This window comes from Falco biarmicus, chromosome 5, assembly GCF_023638135.1.
Source record: "Falco biarmicus isolate bFalBia1 chromosome 5, bFalBia1.pri, whole genome shotgun sequence".
In the NCBI taxonomy this organism is placed as follows: domain Eukaryota; kingdom Metazoa; phylum Chordata; class Aves; order Falconiformes; family Falconidae; genus Falco; species Falco biarmicus.
The window spans coordinates 71891342-71909323 of NC_079292.1; the positions used below are offsets into that span (position 1 = coordinate 71891342).

The 17982-nt window shown below is 36.7% G+C and overlaps 1 protein-coding gene across 1 annotated transcript in view; it reads left to right on the forward strand.

Annotated features, from left to right (window-relative positions):
• The window catches only part of PIK3C2G (phosphatidylinositol-4-phosphate 3-kinase catalytic subunit type 2 gamma), a 208276-nt gene that overhangs the window by 59499 nt on the left and 130795 nt on the right, over positions 1 to 17982 (forward strand). Inside the window, exons 11-13 of the mRNA XM_056342037.1 lie at positions 1735 to 1930; positions 5146 to 5268; positions 12252 to 12383. Coding sequence (XP_056198012.1) covers positions 1735 to 1930; positions 5146 to 5268; positions 12252 to 12383 — 451 coding nt within the window. The remainder of the gene's footprint in view (positions 1 to 1734; positions 1931 to 5145; positions 5269 to 12251; positions 12384 to 17982) is intronic.

Genomic DNA, 17982 nt, shown 5'->3' on the forward strand with positions numbered 1-17982 from the left:
TTTTTTCAATAGGCATTATTAGACAGCTCACAGATGGCTGCCGCATACAGTGGCCAGACAAGTTTAGGCAGTATGTCAGGAACTGGAACAGGTAATGAGAGTATGCCCTTGATCATGTAGGAACCTATGAGTTAAAGGGGAAAAAAAAGAAAATCTGGGGAACTCATCTTGGAAGATAGATCTTGGAATGATACTCTGACACTCTCTCTCAACCTGTCCCTACCCTCAGAAATGAGTGCCTGTACCAGCTCTCTTCACTCGATGAAGGCTGGCAGGACTGGGGATTTTAATTTATACTGGCAATCAGGCAATATCTAGCTGCTCCAAAAACACAGAGAAAATGCATAAAAGCAAGTAATTGAAGAAAAATTGCAAAGCAGAAGCCAGAGGAAAATAACATAAATTAAGGCGTAATATAAATAAGGGTACAACCTGCATTTCATATATAGCTGTATAGATATGTATTTCAGTGTCCATCGTTGTGCAATCATAGAATCACAGAATGGCTTGGTTTGGAAGGGACCTTAAAGACCATCTTGTTCCAGTTCTCCTACCACGGGCAGGGACAGCTTCAACTAGACCAGGTTGCTCAGAGTCCCATCTAACCTGGCCTTGAACACTTCCAGGGATGGGGCATCCAAAACTTCTCTGGGCAACATGTTCCAGTGATCTTCTCTTATCCACAAACAAGGTAACCCTGTTGTAGAAGGCCAGCAGACTTGTCAGGCACAATTTGCCCTTAGTGAAGCCATGTTGGCTTGTCACCAGTCATCTCCTTATTTCCCGTGTGCCTTAGCATAGGTTCCAGGAGGATCTGCTCCATGATCTTGACAGGCACAGAGGGGAGAATGACTAGTCTGTGGTTCCCCAGGTCTTCCTTTTTTTCCTTTCTTTTTTTTTAAAAAAATGGGGGTTATGTTTCCCCTTTTCCAGTCAGTGGACTCTTATCCAGACTGACACAACTTCTCAGATATGATGGACAGTGATGTAGCCACTTCATCCACCAGCTCCCTCAGGACCCACGAGTGCATTCCATCAGGTCCCATGGACTTGTGCACCTTCAGGTTCCTCAGATGATCTTGAACCTGATGTTTTCCTACAGCGGGTGGTTCTGAATTCTGCCAGTCCCTGCCTTTGCCTTCTGTGACTTGGGCAGTGTGGCCAGAGCACTTGCTGGTGAAAACAGAGGCAAAAAAGTAATCATCAGGCCATGACCGTCTGAATGCTGACTATGTCTGATTGTGCCTGCTATTATATATATTGCATGAATTCCTTACATACAATTGCAACAGCTTTACAGTCTTAAAATTTGAGCAGTGCCTTTTCTCCATTCTACAGCTGCATTGCCAGTTCCCTTGAACTAAGTAGCTACTTTAGCTGCTGAAATTACAAAATGCCAGCATAATAGCAATTCTTCCAGCACAAAAATTAACAAACTTTATTGTCATATCTGAGGCGCACACTAACTTGCTGTAGTTTATAATGCTTAGTTTGAAAATGCCTTATTTGAAAGCACTGTAATGAAAGACTCTTAATGATACACCAGAAATGAGCTAAGTCTGGTTTCAGAAGCACAGATGGCTAATTGGCTTCAGTTGGTAAGTTATGTCATTTTAATTAAATTTTATTAAGAAGCATTTCAAAGCCAGAACCTATGGTTTAAGATAAATAAGATTCTTCATAAATGACCTATTGCTAACCTTTATTTATTTCTCTCTCTTTCTCTTCTCTCAGTGTTAATAGAGGATGGTGTGACTGAGCTCTCTATGGCCATCTCTTGTCTCATCCATGTTTATAGCAGTAGCTTTGATGCAAATTTCCAGCTTGCCAGCGTGCCTAAGAGCCCTTTGTGTGCAGACATCAGCCTGGATTCCCAGTTCAGCTTCACAGTTTATGCTGCCCATAACATCCCAGAAGCCTGGGTGAACAGGTAGGAGGAGATCCAGCAGGTGTTCACAAGAAGAGGTGTTATCTCTTAGATCACGTATTTTTCACATATACTAGGTTACCTCTGTTGTTTTGGTGATACTTCTGTCTTAATGTTAGAGACTGAGTAAGTGGGTGTGTCTCCACTGCTTTTGTAGCATAAAGTGCATTTACTTAAGATGGAATGACCAGGAAACTTGCAGGCCCCTTAAACAGATTCAGAATCAAGGAGGTGGCCCGGATGGTTGCCCTTGACCAGTGCAGAAGGATGGTAATAGAAGCAACATCAAAGCACTGGCCTTGACAGGTATGTTATCAAATGCTTCTGTAACTGACTTCCACCGCAGGATGGAGGAAAGAGTGTGTGCTGCATGCCACAGGACTTTGGAAGCGGACTTTCTGTGGTCTCCGCAGTCCAAGTAACTGGAAGGGTTGAAGGCCAGCTTAGCAAAGTAAACCTAGGGGTGCTTTTGCTTAGACGCAATCTGAATGAGGCTTTATCAGCATTTTTTTTTTTTTTTTTGCGCTTGGTGTATTCAAACCAAATTATTTGGCTAAGTGCGTGCACTGACCAATCCTCTGTGTAGATGGTGAGTAAAATAAGTATACTTTACAGGTCAAAATGCACCTAGTATATCAACATAGCACAGGAAAGAAAAGAGGGAGACGACTGTAATAAAAAGCATATTGAAAGATTCCCTTCTGCATTGTTTATTTGGTCAAATAAGCTGTGTCTTCAAATAGCTGCTCTTCCTACTCTGAGCAAAACTGGTGTTCTCTTCTTACAGCTCCAGTGTGACCAAAGCAGGACAGGTGACTACAGTCTTGTAGCATTATTTTTATGAGTCAAAATGATGTTCTCAAAGATTTCATTAATAGTTTCCCCTTGCTCCCTCTTTACCTTGAATTCCAAACAACTGATTAAAAGACAGTGGGATCATTTACATTAGACTGTGAGCGAGACTGTACTATGCAGCATTAGCTGTAATTAGCAGTTTAATAAAAGTCTGAGAGAATTTGAATTAGTTAAGGTAATAAATATGGAATTATAATCACTATCCTGATTTTTAGATGGCTATACTGTTCCCACTGCGTTCCAGAAAAATGTGAAATTACATATGGCCTAAAGGCCACTGGTGACTTGAATGCTGTGTTCAAGCATGTGCAAATGCGAGTCTCTCTTCCTCATTAATCTCTCTTTCCAGTCTTTCCAATATTCATAGCTAGCATGGACTTCTTAATATGGACTGCCATTCCGGTACTTACTTTCCTCAAATAATTTTACTAACTTCATTCACATGCATACTCCTCGTTCTTATTTCTACACTGCATGAATCCCTGCTGGCTATGTCACAGCTCTCATTTTCCCTTTCCCAAAGGTCATGTTTTATGATCTTGCTGCTGTTTGTAACATGTATTTTGGTATATATTCCTGCATATATATATATATAACATGTATTATAAATGTCAGCATTTTGACATCCCAAACTGTCTGTCTCACATTATTTTTTTCTATACATACCACTAGGTGATAAATGGCTTTTCTTTTAATCATTTGGGGTAAGGAAGAGTGACTTGTCTTATGTTTCATAGAATCATGTTCGTGTCCTCTTCAATCCATCACAAATTCACTTTTGTGGAAAAGCTTTTTGTCAGTTTTTATGCTCTCAATTTCTTATTCCTGTATTACTGTCCTTATTAAAAAGATAGTTACGAACATTACAAGTTGCAGAATAATGTTGCAAAACTGATTACCTTTCTTTGTTTACTGTCTTTTCATTCTTTCTTGTTTCTTTTATCAGTTTGTTGGTTTATCTCATTTAAATCGCAAGCAGGTATGCCTTATTTGTTGCCAGTACATAATGTTGCTAGCTTCATGTTTGGCTGCATTTCTTTCTACTGTCCAAAAAAAATCAGATTCCTATCTACATCTGGATCATATGAAGTGATCTTTGGGACAAGGTTATAGTGTCATGCCTTTGAACTCACAGGGAGGCTACCTAAGCAAAATGCTCTACAAAGACCTAAAATGGGTTGAAGGGCATGCATTCTGACCAACCTTTCTAACTTCAGTCAGACTGAAGCATTGTGCAAGCAGTAGTCTTTCCAGGATTAGGTCTTTATGGTCTATAAATCAGTAATATGTCTGTATATTGTGTATCAATACTTTTGTTTAAACAGCAACGTTTAAACTTTTGATTGCATTAAAACCTATTATTTCCCGCGCTACCCTCCAACTGTTTGTAATGTTTAGACTCTAGAGGAAAGATGCCATTTTTAAGATCAGAAGCATTTCCTAGTCTTATAAGGTATTTTTTTCCTTCCTCTGCGTTGATACTTATAGGTACTACAGATTTCAGATCCTTTTCTTTGAATTAAAAAAGAGAGAGAGAGTGAAGAAAAAGCATATCTGTTACAATAGTTATAACAATTATTACAAAGTTCTGGAAGAGATCATTCTTGTAAATAAGGCAAAGCCAGGCACCTTCAGCCTACAAATGCTTCAGATTTTCATTTTTGAAATGTTCATATTTGACTGTTTCCCATGTTGATCATTCTTGTACAGAATGTGGTCTAAAGCTGAGAATAGCAGGAAGATCTCAATGTTAGAAGACTAATTAAGAACATTAGTTGGTTTTTCAGTATTCCTCTATTTTGGCAACAATTTTTTAAGATTTCAGTAAGAAGAATATGAAAGCAACAGATTAATCCCAGGCCTGGATTATACTATGAAGCTAGTTGGTTAAGTATATGAAGAATGCCAACGCAGAGGGCTTTAATGCTCCTGCTGTATGGATGTATACATTCCCTTGAGTACTAATCTGCTGGTTAAAAATTGGGAAAAGTAAGTATAAATAGATTTACTGTTGTCTGAAGCTGTATGATGAACAAGTTGTAACACTTCAAAACTTAGATCCAAACTTCCCTTGACTGCAATAATGAAAAATAGTCTTAATGACAAAAACTTGTAACAAAATTTAGGTGTTTTCAATACTTTTCTTAAATTCTGGGCATTAAAAAAAAACAAACAACCCAAAATAAACAAACACACACCCCCATTAATATGAAATTCATTATTTTGATTGGTTTTGCATGTAGGATGGACCTACACAAGTTTCTAAATGGTTAGTGCTAAATTTACTATGTTGGACATGGTATATTATGATACATTGCAATTAATCTTTTTGTCTTTTTTCTTCCCCCCCCCCCACTTTGTAGCTACAAAGTTTTCTCTTTTTCCTGTTCACTAACTTATGCTGGGAAGATAATATGTCAAGTGAAGATCTGCAAAAATATACCTGTTAAAAAATCCTTCTTTTACCTGGCTGACTGGAATGAGAAGTAAGTTTTGGTCTGTGTTTGATAGATGTTCACCTGACAGATTTTACACGTTGACTATTCATTAAAAAAAAAAACAAAAAAACCCCTACATCTTTATTATGGATCTTATGAACAAATAAAACTCCACAGAATTAAGAGAAACACTAGAGAGATGGGAGTGAGAAAGGAGTGGGATAGCCAAAGGAAGAGAAATAGGACTAAGCTAAGTGTGGTTTGACAATAAGCTAAACTAAGCTGGCCTGAGAATGGCTCTCATTTGCTGGAGGCATCCTGGAGGAATACTGGAACTGAAAGGAGATGCAACCAAAGACTATGTTTCTGTCCTCTTTTAAGGACTTCTACCCTTTGGATCCACCTCTAGCAGGTATGCAATCCAACTCAAGAACCTATTGTAATGTTTCTTTAAAGGTTTTTTTTTTTAGAAGGAACAAGGCTTTTGTGTTTTCTTTGGGTTTTGTTGGATTTTTTTTTCTTGTTTGGTTTTGTTTTTTGTTAGTTTTGGGGGGGAGGGTTGGTTGTTTGGGGGTTTTTGGGTGTTCGGGTTTTTTGGGAGGGTTTTGTTTGTTTGTTTTTTTCTTTTGTCTTTTGTAAGAAGGATCTGCAGTTTTAAAATGAGGACTTTAGTTTGAGACTGTAATTTTAGAGTAAAGGCTACCAACTGCCTGTCACCTGCCTACTTTGAGAAAAATAACCCCACTGAAAAGCAAAGCACACACTTAAACAGCATTCGGGTAAAGCAATGAGATGACAAAAAGCATGTTTGCAATAGATGACAGAGAAACATGCATTTTTTTATTATTTGGCAGTAATATTGTATTCTTCCAGCTTCTTAAGCATGTTGTTTATATTTACAGTCTTTGAAATTTTTGATATTTTATATCACCATTTACTGTATTCTAAAGCGGCAAGCAGCTTGATTACGTTATAGCTGAACAAAAGCTACAAGTTATCTGAAAGATGTTTTTAAAATTATAATTGGATACAGAGTATAATTCTTAATTTCTGTTTGCCAATGGAAGAAGACCTTCTTATGTCAAACCTGTTAGGCATTATCTCAATGGAGATTTTGTGCAACATTCCTGAACAGATATAGAAACCTTAGTATGTCTGCCCTATGATTAAGAAACAAAAGGGGTGCATTTCTGCTAAGCAACTAAATTAGTTCTTTTACAGCCTAACATGTGCTTTGGTGCCCCAGCTGAGTCCACAGAGTGTGACTGTTAACCCTCAGTCTTTTGTAAGGTTGGAAAGTAACTATTATCCTTGTGTTTAAATTAATTGGATCATTCCCATTTGCTCTCCAGGATTTTTCACCTTTTCCAAGTTTTGGTCAAGTACTATCTTATGGTACATATAGACAGATATAATTGAGGTGTAGAAGAAGGATTATATTGTTTATAAGCAGTTTTGGCCTTTAAGAAGTGGCTGATGCCCTTCTGGAATGCATCTTACACAACCTTTTTCTAAAACAAAATATAAGATAGACTAGAAATAAATACGTTAGCCATAACTGTAACAGAAACTCTGTCTTTCTTCCATTTCCATGAAAATTTAAAGAAATCAGACTAAAGCTTCAGAGTTTCCATTAAACCTCTCCGAAATCAGTATTAAATGGCTGTAATTCCATCAAAAAGTTTCTTGGAAAAAGAAGCATGTATGTATGAAGGCCAAATTCTTTCATAGGTCATAGATGTTTGTAAGAGGCTTTTAACATCCAAAACAAGATCTAGAGTTGTAAGAAACTTAATAGTATTAATTTGTAAGAGTACATTTTTACTTTTTGTTGTTCCTTGAATTTTGAAAATAATTTTCAAAATCTAATTCAAATTAATTCCAAAATACAAACCCAAAAATTTCTATCTGTCTGGCACAAATCAATGACATTAGCCTATTTTCCACACCAAACCAATTGACCTGGATTTGTTTAAGTCTCAAAACATGAGTTTGCTTAGACCTAATGACTTGAGGTCCAGAAGCAGGGGCTGGGAATCTAGGTAGCCAGATATGCCATTACTATTGTATGTTTTAGCTTGTATCCAGAACTGGATTTTATGAACGGATGCTATTTTTGAGTCAGTGTGCAAATGTCAGATGAGTATTTAAAGTCAGCTAACAGTATTACAGCTAGAGCTTTTTCTCCCTTTTCTCCCTTTCTTTCACTGCACATTTCACTAAAATGTTCCTGGTTTGGCAAGGCAGATTCTTGTAGGAAGAGATGCTTATAAAGCAGACATTTATTGCAGGACATGAACATTTTGACGTCATGACAATAGGTTATTTCCTTTTCCAAATCTAACACAGCACTTAACAACAAAATCAAATGTTTTCAACTAAAGACAGTAACTGGATGCTCTACTGTGTTGTTCTTACTGCAATATGACTTTGGTATAGTATTGGAATATTAGGTAGGATGGAGATGCCAGAAAATCTTTGTCAGTGATAAAAGGAAGAGTAAGGAAAATACAGCCCCTCTCTGGAATGAGACAGGAGACCTGGTTATCCAGGATATAGAGAGGGCTGAAGTACTCAACGACTTTTTTGGCCCAGTCTTCACCAGCAAGTGCTCTGGCCACACTGCCCAAGTCACAGAAGGCAAAGGCAGGGACTGGCAGAATTCAGAACCACCGGCTGTAGGAAAACATCAGGTTCAAGATCATCTGAGGAACCTGAAGGTGCATAAGTCCATGGGACCTGATGGAATGCACTCGTGGGTCCTGAGGGAGCTGGTGGATGAAGTGGCTACATCACTGTCCATCATATCTGAGAAGTTGTGTCAGTCTGGATAAGAGTCCACTGACTGGAAAAGGGGAAACATAACCCCCATTTTTTTAAAAAAAAAGAAAGGAAAAAAAGGAAGACCTGGGGAACCACAGACTAGTCATTCTCCCCTCTGTGCCTGTCAAGATCATGGAGCAGATCCTCCTGGAACCTATGCTAAGGCACACGGGAAATAAGGAGATGACTGGTGACAAGCCAACATGGCTTCACTAAGGGCAAATTGTGCCTGACAAGTCTGCTGGCCTTCTACAACAGGGTTACCTTGTTTGTGGATAAGAGAAGATCACTGGAACATGTTGCCCAGAGAAGTTTTGGATGCCCCATCCCTGGAAGTGTTCAAGGCCAGGTTGGACGGGGCTTTAAGCAATGTGGTCTGCTGGAACGTGTCCCTGTCCATGGCAGGGAGGTTGGAACTAGGTGATTTTTACTGTCCCTTTGAAGCCAAAACGTAGTATGGTTTTATGATCTTTTCTGTATGAAAATATGCATAGGAAATGAAAAGTTTATGTTGTTTTTAATTTATTGTAAATATTAAATACTTGTCACAGTTCTATAATGACAAAATATGTTTTTTGCTATTTGTGCTGCTAACCCTCTAAGAAAGAAAAAAAAAACACACCAAGCTTGACAGAATACTCAATATATTCAGCATATTTTTTAATACCCAGAGAGAAGGAACAGTAGAGATAGTGCCATATTATCAGTGAAGGTACTATGTGTCTAACTGCCATAATCTAAAACATACTCAGGAGCAGGCTGATTTGGCTTTCCTACAATAAATACATGTATATAAATATTAATTAATATTTTTAACAAGAATTCAAGCAAAATCTTAAAGTATTACAATGAAGTAATTATTACTGCAGTTGTTTTTCCATGTCATCAAGTGGCACCATTTCTGATCATAGGAAGTCTGGGTCACTGAAAACTGTAACTAAGTTGTGTGTTCACTCTTATATTATTTTTGGCTACAACACCACCATTCTGAAACAGAAGGAAATATGTTTGCACAAGCAGTTTACAGACAAGACAATTCTTTTTTGTAAAGTTTTTTGCCTTGAGTTAAGGCACTATTTTCATTCTAACCCATGTGCTATTTTCAGTTCACAGCCATTGAAAACACATGTGGTAAAAGTTCACCAGGAAGAACTTCTATTACATTAGGAAATCAAATACTCTCTATACAGCTGGGGATCAATCAAACCAAAAAAAAAACCTAGCTACTTCATAATGGGTCCTAATTTTAGATTAGTGTTGACTTGAACAAGGTAAAAAAAATGGAGCATAATGTTTTGATGATTAGGAATCTAGAGTTCCTGCCAAAGACAAGACTTGCTTTATTTTGCTGATTTTCATGTATTTAGTTTGTGTTTTCAAGTGCTTTAGCCAGTAACTGTCTGAACCTTAACTTGATAGGGTTTTGTGTTTAAACATGAGCTTCTCTTGAAGACTTTTATCATATTGAGTCTTTTGCAGAAAGTTCTCAGAAAATATGGGAATAATTTGATACTGAAAGAGGTTGCCTTGTTTAGTGTTTCTTCTTTTTGTCTTTTTTTTAAGAGGATTTTTTTTGTTTTCTAAAGCTAAAAAAAAAAAAAAAGTTTTTGCTTTAGAAATTGTGTGTTGTCTTTGAAAGGGGTGATTGTTACCTTGGTGCAGAGTTCAAACAGGCTGATCCTGTCTAGCACACAAAGTGTAAAGTCCAAAAATTGCCCCCTTATTTTCTCCTTAGTTTAATTTTTCAGTGACTGAGGCTTCTTAATTATTTTTTTCTTTTGTCTTAGGTGGTTACTCTTAATACATTTATACCACTGTCTCCTCTTTTTTCATCCTCTGTAATTTATATTAAGCCTATAGACATGAAATATGGAATTAACATTAAGCCTACCATTCATCACCTCAGATACTTTCTTGGCATCGGGTTTCCCTCTTTTCCATATTTCGTTTGGCTTGTCTGTTTTGTTTACACTCTCTTAGGGCAAAGCTTGGGTTGCCCCAGAGGTCTTCTGTGTTGAGAGTTCTTATGATATCAGGCCCTTGGCATTTGGCACCAGTTGTACAGCTTGGATTATCTAGCATCTGTCAATAGCAGCTTCTCAGTGAGTAGCTTCGGTGTTCTTCTCAACTACTGTTTAAATTGTTCTCCCACAAGGTTTCTTATTTCTGGACACTGTTCCATTTCCTCTTCTTAGTTATCCATTTGACTCAGCCTCATGAAGTCAGAAAGGATAATACCAGCTGGGTAAGCTCAGTAATGCATAATTAATCAAAGTTCTTAAAAGCAATACAGATATCTCTTTCTCTAAAGGGGAATCACATGTCATTGGGAGGGAACTTTGGTCCTCTTTGGCCCATACTTTAACTTGTGGGATGTCTTGTCAAAGATTCCAGGTTCTTTTCCTACTGGTGTACATCTGGTAATGTTATATATTGTGCCCTAGGGAACCTCTGGCAAGCATTTGCTTTCTGCAGTGAGGGTATTGTGAGTTTTTTCATTGCTCCAAGTTCACAAGGAGTGTTGACAATTGTCTCTATTGGAAAATGCATGTCTCGGGTTTTTTTTATTATTATTATTTTTTGCCTCATCACAGCATTAACAATGCTTTACAGCTAAACATAGCTCTTCATTGAACAGTTTTATGAAACATGGTCAGAGTTGCTGGCCTTAAGTAAAAAAGACAGAAAAAGATATCTGTAACATGTGAACAGTTCAGTTTCCTAATAATTGTTTCTGACTAATTATGGGTGAGGAAGAGGACACGAGACAAGGAAAGCACTGTTGAAGGTTATAAATAGGGACATGTGGGAAGACAGTTGAGAATTCTCAGTTCTATTCACATTCATCAGAAAGAGTGGGGAATTGCTGTCTTGCTTTGTTATTCAAAGAGAGAGATACAAATTTGAATAATTTACAAATGTTTAGGACTGATCATCTGAATTTTTGACACAAATGTTTATTTGGATTACTTAAAAATTTCAGCTGAAAGCCATCTACTTTCTTTCAGTGGTTCCTTGGTGCATTTAAAGAAACTTTCCTGAAGCCAATAGAATTTTGACAGATTTGGAACTAGGACCAAAATCGTGTGCTAATTTTATCTTATATTATTACCTTGTCTTATTTCTGCCACCCATAATCCTTATGTTTTTAGGCTACTATACTTTTTAAATACAAAATTCTACGTTTACTGCTTAAGTATGGCTACTAAAAATGCTGAGAGCTGCATTGTTCTGCAGTCTAGCTTGAATATCTGAAAAGTAAATGGAATCTATATTATTTAAATTTATCTTCTAGTTTGTTTTCTTAATCTCAAATTTATGCAGATCTTTTGTTTGCTTAATGCTTATGTTGTCAATGTGGGATAATTCTTTTAGCCTTTAGCTCCTTATATTGATTTTTGTTTATACAGAAAGATGTTATTAATTTCACTTTCCATTTGAGAAATCTAACTTTGTACTGAATATACATGGAAAAAGCTAGAAGTGCACTGTCCAACATAAACAATCTCTTCAGGCAAAAGATAACAGAGACTTGCACATCTGGGTAATTACACACATGATTTTTCCATACAGCATGGAAGTATCTTATTTGTTAGACTTGCTCTAAGTTATGACTTTAGATCAATTCATATAATCTATATAAAAAACCTGCATGTCCAACCAAGTTTGGTAGTGTTCAATACAAAGTTGAGATGAATATTCATAGGTCTGAATTTTCTCACTAAAAAAAGTGAATCACTCATTAAAAAAATCTGCCTTTAAATTGTGGTTGGGAATAGCACACAACCAAAGCATATCTCAACAAGATAATGATTATCATACTCACAAGCAACTCTTCCTTTCTTCAGTAGTGTTTTCCTCTGAAGACACAAGACAGAAAATAACTAACTATTGGTTTACAATTCAGCCTTAGGAGATGTTTAATCTAACTGAGCTTTTCCTGCCTTTGTCAGCTCTAGTTGTTACCACTGAAGTGAATGAGTTTTCATATGCCTCTTTCAAGTACTATGATCCAAGTTAATGGTTGGCAAAACACATCAATGTCTTGAAGGGATCTGTCAGTTGCATTTTCGTTTGGAGTGCAACTCTTGTAATGTATAGCTTGATATGTGTTAAAGCATCTAGAAAAATGTAGAAAGGACTCATTTGTGGTAACAATGCTCAGGGGTTTTTAACTTTTATTTTTCTCTTTTCTGATTTTCTTTTAGAATCAACTTTCCTCTACGAATAAAGGCTCTTCCAAGGGAAACTATGCTGACAATAAAACTACTTGGAGTAAACACTACCTCTAAAAATACAGAAGTGCTTGCTTGGACATGCTCCTCATTGTATCCGAAAGAGTAAGTTCAGTTTTATATGACAGCTTAAGAAAACACCATTCTTGAATAGTATTACACTCAACTGGGACAAATATAAAAAACCAGAAATACTAATTTCAGGACCTTGCTGTAATAAGACTTGAGACAGTCACTTACAGTAATTTACAGTTACACTTACAGTACACACACTCTTGATGTGCCAAGAACCCCATCCAGAAGTTTTTCTTTCTTTCCAATACACTGATTTTGAACTGGGCTTATGTAACTCTTCAACACTTACAAGAAAGTTCCCTAGTTCTGTTGAAAGGCCTTGTTGTAACCTTTCCTGTAGCTTTGCAAAATCCTTCTCAGCATAGCTTCTTGTTCACAATGGTTGGGTTTTTTTCAGTCTGCCTTCAGTTCTGACACCTATTCATTCTGCTCAGGGTGGGGCATTTAGTGATGGCCACAATGACCACTTTTCCCTCTACACACCACTTGATAAGCTTTCTCCTCTTTTTTAACCTCTTCTTTCTACACAGTATGCAATGCAACAGTGTTTTAAAGATGTTGGTGGCTTTGAATGTTTCTGCAGTGATGCATAAACTGAAATCTATGGTAAATATTTTGCAGTGCTACGAATATGTTAGTAGCACTGAGACATTTGAATTTAGATTGAGCCTTTACAGTAATACTTAGTTTTTATTTAGGCTCCATAGTCCCGCATGCCCTCTGGGCAAGAGATGGATATGTTCAAACCCCACAAGTTTCTGCATTAACATCCATTTCTAAGCTATAGCTCTTTCCTCATCTTGAGACATCTTCATCTACTTCCCCATATCATGGCAATCACCATTTAAAACAAAACAAAATCTAAAAATCTCTTTCCATATATGAATTTACTGTTTGAAAGACCTTTGGTTTCATTGAACTTTTGAGAGACTTTAAACACTAGATAATAGGTTGAACTGGGCTACAGGCTTTTTCCATAATTTTCAGAAGAAAATTCAAGATTACTCCATTCAGAAAAAGAGAGTATTCTTCTGTGACTTAGTGATTGGAGCACTTATCTTGAAGGGAGGAAAGAAACATGAATCAAATTCTGCTCCAAGGATTGCTTGGGCGTTTTATTCAATGACTTCTCTTTCATAGTCTGAAGAAGAGCACATCACTCACTCTTCCATTCTGTGTGTCTTTTTAAACAAAACATGCATTGTATTTATTTTGAGTATTTCTACCACCTTGATGCTTAGGGTGAAATAGATAGAGGGAATATCTTGGCTGAAAATCTAATTTGAGATGGAGCATTAAGATGTCCTCATCCCGAGCAAGCTGGTATGTGCTCAGTACATTCAGAAGCAGATCATTAGGCATGATAACTGGGGAATGGTTAGGCACCTCTGGAGGATATATTCTCACATATGGGATATGTAAGAATCCTGTTCTTAAGGACCTGTGTTGTATTGGAAATTTCTTAATTTTCAGCATTCAAGTCCCAAAGGAATGATTTTTTAAAGATCTGAAAGCTCTGATGTATATTTTGTAACATATGCTGTCAGAGCAAGCATGTTGATTTTCGTTAAGTAGATCTCCAAGTCATCGAGACAATTTCAAAAATTTTACTGAAAAATGTCTCCATTCCTTCATGGTACACACAATCAGCACAATGAAGGGGATAGAGGGCCACTTTCCTTTCATCTGCTCTGTAGTTGTAGAGATCATTGCTGAAATGACCCTTCAAAACAGAAATAAAAGTCGAGTTGCTGGAGAGAAATGCTTTAGGAATAGCATGTTCGACACCCCCTAATCTGATAGCTGTGTCATTTACAGTTATAGTAATTGCTAACACAAAGAAGCCTAAATGATTTTTCTTCTTTTAGCCAACGAGACCACAGAATTATTAATTCACCATAATTTTAATTGACAAAGTGTTTTCAAAAAGAAGGATATCCCTGAAATTCCTTCTGAAATGCAAAACTTGAAAATATCTGAACCTTCACGCTGCCTATTTTTCCTTTTCTTTGGTAGATCATGAATACTTTTAGGCAGGCAAACTAGCTCTCAGGCTTACCTACTTAGAAAGTAGCATGATTAAAACCATCAGGTGATTCTTAATATGTAATGCTTAGTTAGTTGAAGTAATTGAGAAGCAATGGTAGGACTTTAGGAGGCGGTTTCCTGCTCCACAAAAAAATTGAAGGTTAATAATTGTTTTTATTTGACTCACCAATTTTGTGGAAAACATTAATAAACTGAGCGATGAACCCAACTTCACTCCCCTCACTGCTGGAATGAAACTAATCTTCAAGGCATTTCAACAGAGTACTTGAAAGTATGTATGAGGAAAAGATCTGTACCTGTAGTGTCATGCTAATGTGTCAGGAGTACCTTGTATTATTGCAAAGATTATGATATTAGGGTTTCTAAATGAACAAATTCTATAAATGTATTCAAAGATGTTAATGAAATCTGACCAGAAAATCTTTGATAAAACGTTTCTAACTTGGAAAATACCACTTTCTCAAAGGAAACGTTTTCTGAGGTGAATTTGGGTGCTAAAAAATCTTAACAGTCTCATATCTAGGATTTAATTTATAGAGGAAAGGAGAGAAATGAGCTTTTTGAGGAGGCCAGTAGCCCTGTGATATTTGCCTGGGTCATCAAATATCTTTGCTCAAGTCCTTGTCCCAGTTGGTCACTGAGCCATTCTTCTCAGGGCCAGCAAAGATAAGGACAAAGAATGTCCTCTTTCTCTCTATTCAGATGCTTGTTTAAAAAAATATTTTTTTTTGTTTGCTTTGATAAGCATTGGAAAATGAAAATAAATGTCAAGCATTTTAAAAATACATTTCCTCATTTCTGTCCCATTATATCTTATTCTGATTAAACCCACAAGAATTCCATTCAAACTGGTTTTGGCTTATGTTAAAAAGAGAAGGAAAAAAAAATTATCAATTTTGCATTATTTCCAGATATTTCTTAGGAATCTTGATCTTTGAGTGACCTAGGGCACAAGAATGCCTCTTTTTAAAAGACTCTGAATTTACACCTTTCTGTAAGTTTGATATTTATTTTCTCTTCCAAATTGTATGGTCTCTTCTGTCATTCGTAATTCAGTTCTTTATATTTAGTTTGAACTGAAGATTAAAAAGAGCTGAGCTTATTTTAACATATAAATTATACAAATTCCTTTCATCTGTTTCAAGAAGTGTGAAGTTTCTCATGCATTTGAGCAAAGCCATGTCAAAGGGCTCTAGATATTTTCTGAGATTTTAACATGTCTCTTAAAAAATAGCAAGCAGAGTGTATAAGGAATATATAAAAAAAATAGAAGCAAACCCCAACTGTTTAGATAAAACATATTACTTATTATGTAACATTTCTTGTTGCAAACTCTTTTCCATACCTTGACCATGTTTAAACCACACAATACCAAAATATGTTCTCAAGAATTTGGCCTGTTTAATTTGGTTTTGTTATTGTTAAAGACTTGCCAGTGAACAGATGTTTAGTAAATTTCAAATTGTTTTCATTTACATTATTTACTGAATTCTAGTAACATTGCTGATTATTCTGACAGTTGTCTTGCAGTGTGCTGATTTATAACACAACTAGCTGACGGACATACAGGGCAGCCACTCCATTCTTTATCAAATGAGTGTTGGGATTACTGCTTATCAATTTTGCATGTTTCTTTAGAAATAGTCTCACTTTTTACATAACTGACTTCCTGGACATTTTCTCCAATTTTTGCCTAAATGTAGTTGTTTACCTTAAAATTGTTCCCTCTAAACTCATTTTTAAACTTCACATTTGGGGGCAAAAATTAAGAAAGAATCAGGAACATAACTGCAAATTTGTTTAAAATGTCTGGAATAATCTGATAATTTTGTATTTGCTGTATTCAGCACTTTCAAATTTATGGAAGTTATTTAAATTAAAAACTGTGGGGATGGAAGATGTGGTCCTTTTAAATGTCTCTAGGACATTTAGCACTACTTTGCAGTGAAAATTTATGTCTCTAATTTGAATTTTCTAGAATTCTGTAGTATTTGCAATTATAATAAAGTAGTTATTTCACAATATCATTCCAGTGCAGAATTAAGACTGCTTAGGCCATAAGTAGGGGGGGGGGGGGGGGCGTGTCTTGTAGCTTATCAGCTTTGGATAAAGTAAACTTAACCTCAGCTCTGAATTTCTGAGGTTTATAATGTCAGGTTTGGGGATAATAACATTATTTTTACACTATATTTTCTCCTCATTTTCCTGGTATATCCAGTCTAAACAGTAATTCTAATGTTATATACATTTGGGAATGAACACAGTAATAATGGTTTTATCTGCCAGCTTGTCCAGTAGGTGGGCATTCACATCCACATTTCTCATCCTTATCGGGTAGCTGACTTTAGACAGTGGCCCTAAATTAATGCCCATAAAGTCCTTGATAATGCATCTGTATCAAGAAATCTTATTAGATGCAAGAAGCAGTTCAAAAAGTGTTTTCAAGCTTGTGTGCCAACTTTCCCCTCCTTCACATCAGAAAAATACATTTGTCTCTTGGGCTGAATAGTTTAGTGATCCAGAGCTAATTAACAAATCAGAAATCCATCACTTGGGGCAATTTGGGCATTGTAAAGTCCTCCGCAGTGCCCATTGCTCTACTTCAGTGATTCTAACACCACTATTTATTTTGAACTGATATTTCCAAATCAGGCAGAGCAAGCAACAAAAATTTTCTCTTGCCTCGTGAGGGAAGTCTCCCATGGGACTTCAGGACACAAGGTTGATTTTGTTAATTTAGGGTAACTTGAACTGTCCTTAAACAGCATTGCTCTCTTCTGCTGTAATAAGATGGGAAGTTTATTTTAGCTCCAGTAATAAACAAGAGCTGGGAATCTGTGTAATTGCAGGGATTTCCATCTGCCCTGGTTTTGCACAAGCATTTAAATAAATAAATAGCAGTGGGCATAGAGCAGAACTTGTTTATTCAAATTCTGCTGTGCCATTGTCTATGGCTGTGGTCTTTATACAGTCTTCACAAAGGTCAGTATCACTACCCTCACCTTACAGATGGGGAAACCAGCAGGCAGAACAGGGGGTGACTTGCCTGGGCTCATCAGCAGAACCCAGCAGCAGAGAGAGGAACCTTTCTGTTCAGTAAAGCTTATGGTTATCATGCTCATGATTCTATCTCCTTCCTTTTCTGAATGAATCCTGCACACACTCCTTCTTTTCCTTTTTCTAAAAATACCGATGCATATTTTTACTGTTTCGTTCACCTGTATGGCCCCTGTTACTGTTCCAGTTGTGAGTCCAAAAGCAGACTTGATCCTGAAGAATGTTAGCTGAGCGGTGCATACAGTGCCCCAGAGATTGCTAGGGAAAGCTGTGCCTCAGGAACACATGCAGTATTTCACAGTTGTCAATGCCTCTTCACATCTTTTAAAAAATACCTCTTGTGTTTACAGGCTAGCCTTAGTCCAAAGCGTGACTTAATGATGGAAGGTACATAAGTTGCTCACTTATTTGTCAATGTATAAATAAGGTTACTCTATATACCAGAGGCATAAATGTGTGTCTAGTTTTTAAAACAAATTCATTTTTCCTTAGGAGATATCAACTCCATACTATCAAAGTGGTT